Below are 3,794 nucleotides of genomic sequence, written 5' to 3'. Positions count from 1 at the left end.
CTTTCTTGACTGCTGTTTTCCTGAGTCTGATTGCAGAATCAAGTAAAATGAAATCATTGAAAACGTCAGTCTTTTCTCCATCTAGCTTGATGTTGTCCATTAGTCCAGTGTTTTCTTGGTGTTGAATGGTAACTTATATTGAAATCTGTAATCTTTGATCTTCTGCAGCAAGTTTTTCAAGCTCTCTTCACTTTCTGTGAGCAAGGTTGCATATATGCACAATGGTTGTTTATGAGTCTTCCTCTAATCCTTTGAACTACCAATAGAACAAACAAATTTGTCCTGGAGAAAGTGCAACAAGGGTACTACTTAGAGACAAAAATAGTGAAACTTCTCTCCCATACTTTGAACATGTTGGCAAGGACAAGTTCTTTGAAAAAGAAATTCTGCCAAAGTAGAAGGTCAGCAAAAGAGAGCAAGACCCTCAATGAGGTGGATACAGTAACTAAAAAATGAGTTTGAGCACATCAGAGATTGTGAAGATGGTACAGGAAAGAACAAGGTTACTATCTGTTATGTATACAGTTGCTATTATAGTCACTCACTGTTTGCGCAGGTGTTGTGGCAGTTTTCAGACGCGAAGGACTACTCTGCCTCTAGGAGTCAGGCAAGCCAGGCTAGGCCTAGGCTTTAAGGCAGCAGAGGGCTTCAAGCAACAAACTTCGAGAGAGATCAGCTGGCCCAGTGGATAGAAAGTGATGCTACCAAGTCAAAGGTGGGTGGCTTTTAATGTGCGGCCTTTGGGCCTACCTTTCATTCTTTTTATTCAGACATACCTCTAGGTCGTATAGCCCTGGTGTACAAGTTGCCATACCATGGTCACTTTTGGTTGCTGTGAGACTGAACACTGTGACACTGATGTGTCAAATGCATTAATGGTTGGCTACTCAATGCGGACAGAGAGTGGGGTAGAGCTCCCCGATTAAAACAAGCTTGGAAGGAGGAGTGACATCCACTTCCATAATAGTTTGCCTCCGGAAACCATATGAACCTGGAGAGAGGATGAAAGGCACCCAAGCATCGAGGACTCTCCTTCATAGGGTCGCTATGAGTCGCCTGCGACTCACTGCACTTAACAATAACAAGTCACTCAATGATATCTAATAAAATCAACAAATTAGCCAGAATATTGATTATCAAAGTGAATCCTGTTAGTTTCTGTCCACTAATCTGATCAGCCTCTCCCTTAATCCTAGAAAGTAATCTCTTAATACACCACCTAAGATCATGGTGATTTGTTTTCTGCAATCCTCAATCCTAATCTTATCTCCAAATCTGATGACAGAATCTTGATCAACTTTCCATCCTGATCATTTTCATCCCTAACTAACCACAACAGATCCAACATTTAAGCCACATTAAACACCCACTATAATGTTGTCCACCTCTCCCATAATAACTATGTACAATGACAAAGCTCAAAGGAAAACTCAAAGTATTACTTTTGTTTCCTTCTCTCCCTCGAGAGAACTATGAAGGAGAGAGGTAAGCAGTTGTCTTGCCAACCAAAGGCAGGCTACTCTAGAGGAGAAAAAGGGGGCCATCTCCTCCTGTAAGATTTAGCTTCTGAAAACCCACTGAAAGGCCAGTGATTAGCTGGCATATAACAACAAGAAACACTCACCACATTGCTTTTAGACAATTACCTGATCCCCTAAATTAAAAAAAACTAAGCACACTGCTGTCAAGTCCATTTTGATTCATTGAGACCCTCAACTGAGTTTCTGAAACTGTAAATCTTTATGGAAACAAACTTCTGATTGATGGACTCCATCAGCTGATCTTGCAGTTATCAATTCAACACATGACTTGCCATGGCACCAGGACTCCACCCTGGCCTCCTAACTGCGGAAGTTAAGGCAATGGCTGCATTACACTACGCTGCCATATCTCACAGATTTCCTGTTTCTTTCTTTTTTTGTTTCATCTTCACTCAGTTACTATTGTGAAGTCAATCCTGACTCATAAGGATGCTTCAATTGGTTTCTGATGCTGAAAAAACCTAAAGGGTAGAGATTGCCCAGCTTTCACCCTTGAATACACTAGGGGATTTGAACCACCAGAGACTTGATGCTTTTTGAGTTAGCAACACAATTCACTATATACTAAGTCACTAGAGCTCCAATGAAAGAGTCTTCCTGGGGTGAGGAGTTGTGAAAACATGTGAAGACTGTGACTTTGACATTCACTTCTTCAGTGCTCATACTTCAATTTCAGGAAGATACTTTTCTCTCTGGAGTCCCTGAGTGGGACAAACAGTCACAGTGCTTGTCTACTAAATGAAAAGTTGGGAGTTGAGTCCACCCAACGGCACCTCAGAAGAGAGATCTGGTGATCTACTGAGAAATCAGTCACAGAAAAATCTTTTGGAGCCCAGTTCTACCCTAATAACCATGAGGTTAACAATGATTTTGTAGTTGGCTCAGATTTTTTTAGATGCTTTTCTCTCTAAAGTTTTAAACACAAATCAGCAAGCTATTTTTTTAAACAGATATGTACTCTTTAAAAAAATCTTTATCCAATCATACTATACTGTCTATCTTACAAATATAATACCCTCAGAGCATAAAAACAACCATAGATAATATGTACATTAATGGGCACGGCTGAGTTACAACAAAACTCATAAAACATTTTTTGTTGATAGATGCCTTCAAAGTGTGATATGTGAGGGTATGGTGGGTTATTAGGTGTCATTGTGTAAGTATAAGCTGACTAGTAGAGTGAAAATGTAGGCTTAAATTAAGGCTATTTCAAATTCTAGGACGGTCAGAAGAATAAGAATAATAAAGGTGGGCAGTGCGGGCCTAGAGGAAAAGCGAGAGGGAGACGGACGTTGAGAGAACGAGGAGGAAGGCAAGAAAATGGCGTCCACGGATTACAGTACTTACAGCCAAGCTGCAGCCCAGCAGGGCTACAGTGCCTACACTGCCCAGCCCACTCAAGGATATGCGCAGACCACACAGGCATATGGGCAACAAAGTTACGGAACCTATGGACAGCCCACTGATGTCAGCTATACTCAGGCTCAGACCACTGCAACCTATGGGCAGACTGCCTATGCAACTTTTTATGGACAGCCTCCTACTGGTTATAGTACTCCAGCTGCCCCCCAGGCCTACAGCCAGCCTGTCCAGGGGTATGGCACTGGTGCTTACGATACCACCACTGCTACAGTGACCACAACCCAGGCCTCCTATGCAGCTCAGTCTGCATATGGTACTCAGCCTGCCTATCCAACGTATGGGCAGCAACCAGCAGCCACCGCACCTGCAAGACCACAAGATGGTAGCAAGCCTGCTGAAACAAGCCAGCCTCAGTCTAGCACAGGAGGTTACAACCAGCCCAGCATGGGGTATGGACAAAGTAACTACAGTTATCCCCAGGTACCTGGGAGCTACCCCATGCAGCCAGTCAGCGCACCTCCGTCCTACCCACCTACCAGCTATTCCTCTTCACAACCAACTGGCTATGATCAAAGCAGTTACTCTCAGCAGAACACCTACGGACAACCAAGCAGCTACGGACAGCAGAGTAGCTATGGGCAGCCAAGCAGCTATGGACAGCAGCCACCCACTAGTTAACCCCCCCCCCCCAAACTGGATCCTACAGCCAGGCTCCAAGTCAATATAGTCAACAGAGCAGCAGCTACGGGCAGCAGAGTTCATTCAGACAGGACCACCCCAGTAGCATGGGTGTTTATGGGCAGGAGTCTGGAGGATTTTCCGGACCAGGAGAGAACCGGAGCATGAGTGGCCCTGATAACCGGGGCAGGGGAAGAGGGGGATTTGATC

At 44.1% G+C, this 3,794-nt stretch overlaps 1 protein-coding gene across 1 annotated transcript; it reads left to right on the top strand.

Moving 5' to 3' along the window:
* The first annotated feature begins 2,799 nt into the window (after positions 1–2,799).
* Positions 2,800–3,788, top strand: LOC102871486 (RNA-binding protein EWS-like). Its single transcript, XM_006887672.1, has one exon. The coding sequence runs from the start codon at positions 2,865–2,867 to the stop codon at positions 3,582–3,584; it is 720 nt and encodes a 239-aa protein (XP_006887734.1). The 5' UTR covers positions 2,800–2,864; the 3' UTR covers positions 3,585–3,788.
* Positions 3,789–3,794: the final 6 nt, after the last annotated feature.

The sequence above is a fragment of the Elephantulus edwardii genome, unplaced genomic scaffold, assembly GCF_000299155.1.
Source record: "Elephantulus edwardii isolate Elephantulus edwardi_28Jun2011 unplaced genomic scaffold, EleEdw1.0 scaffold00060, whole genome shotgun sequence".
NCBI lineage: Eukaryota > Metazoa > Chordata > Mammalia > Macroscelidea > Macroscelididae > Elephantulus > Elephantulus edwardii.
This window is presented reverse-complemented; position numbering and strand designations above follow the sequence as displayed.

Bases quoted from the DNA above. Each gene is read 5' to 3' on its own strand.
- LOC102871486 (XM_006887672.1), top strand. From the start codon at position 2,865: ATGGCGTCCACGGATTACAGTACTTACAGCCAAGCTGCAGCCCAGCAG.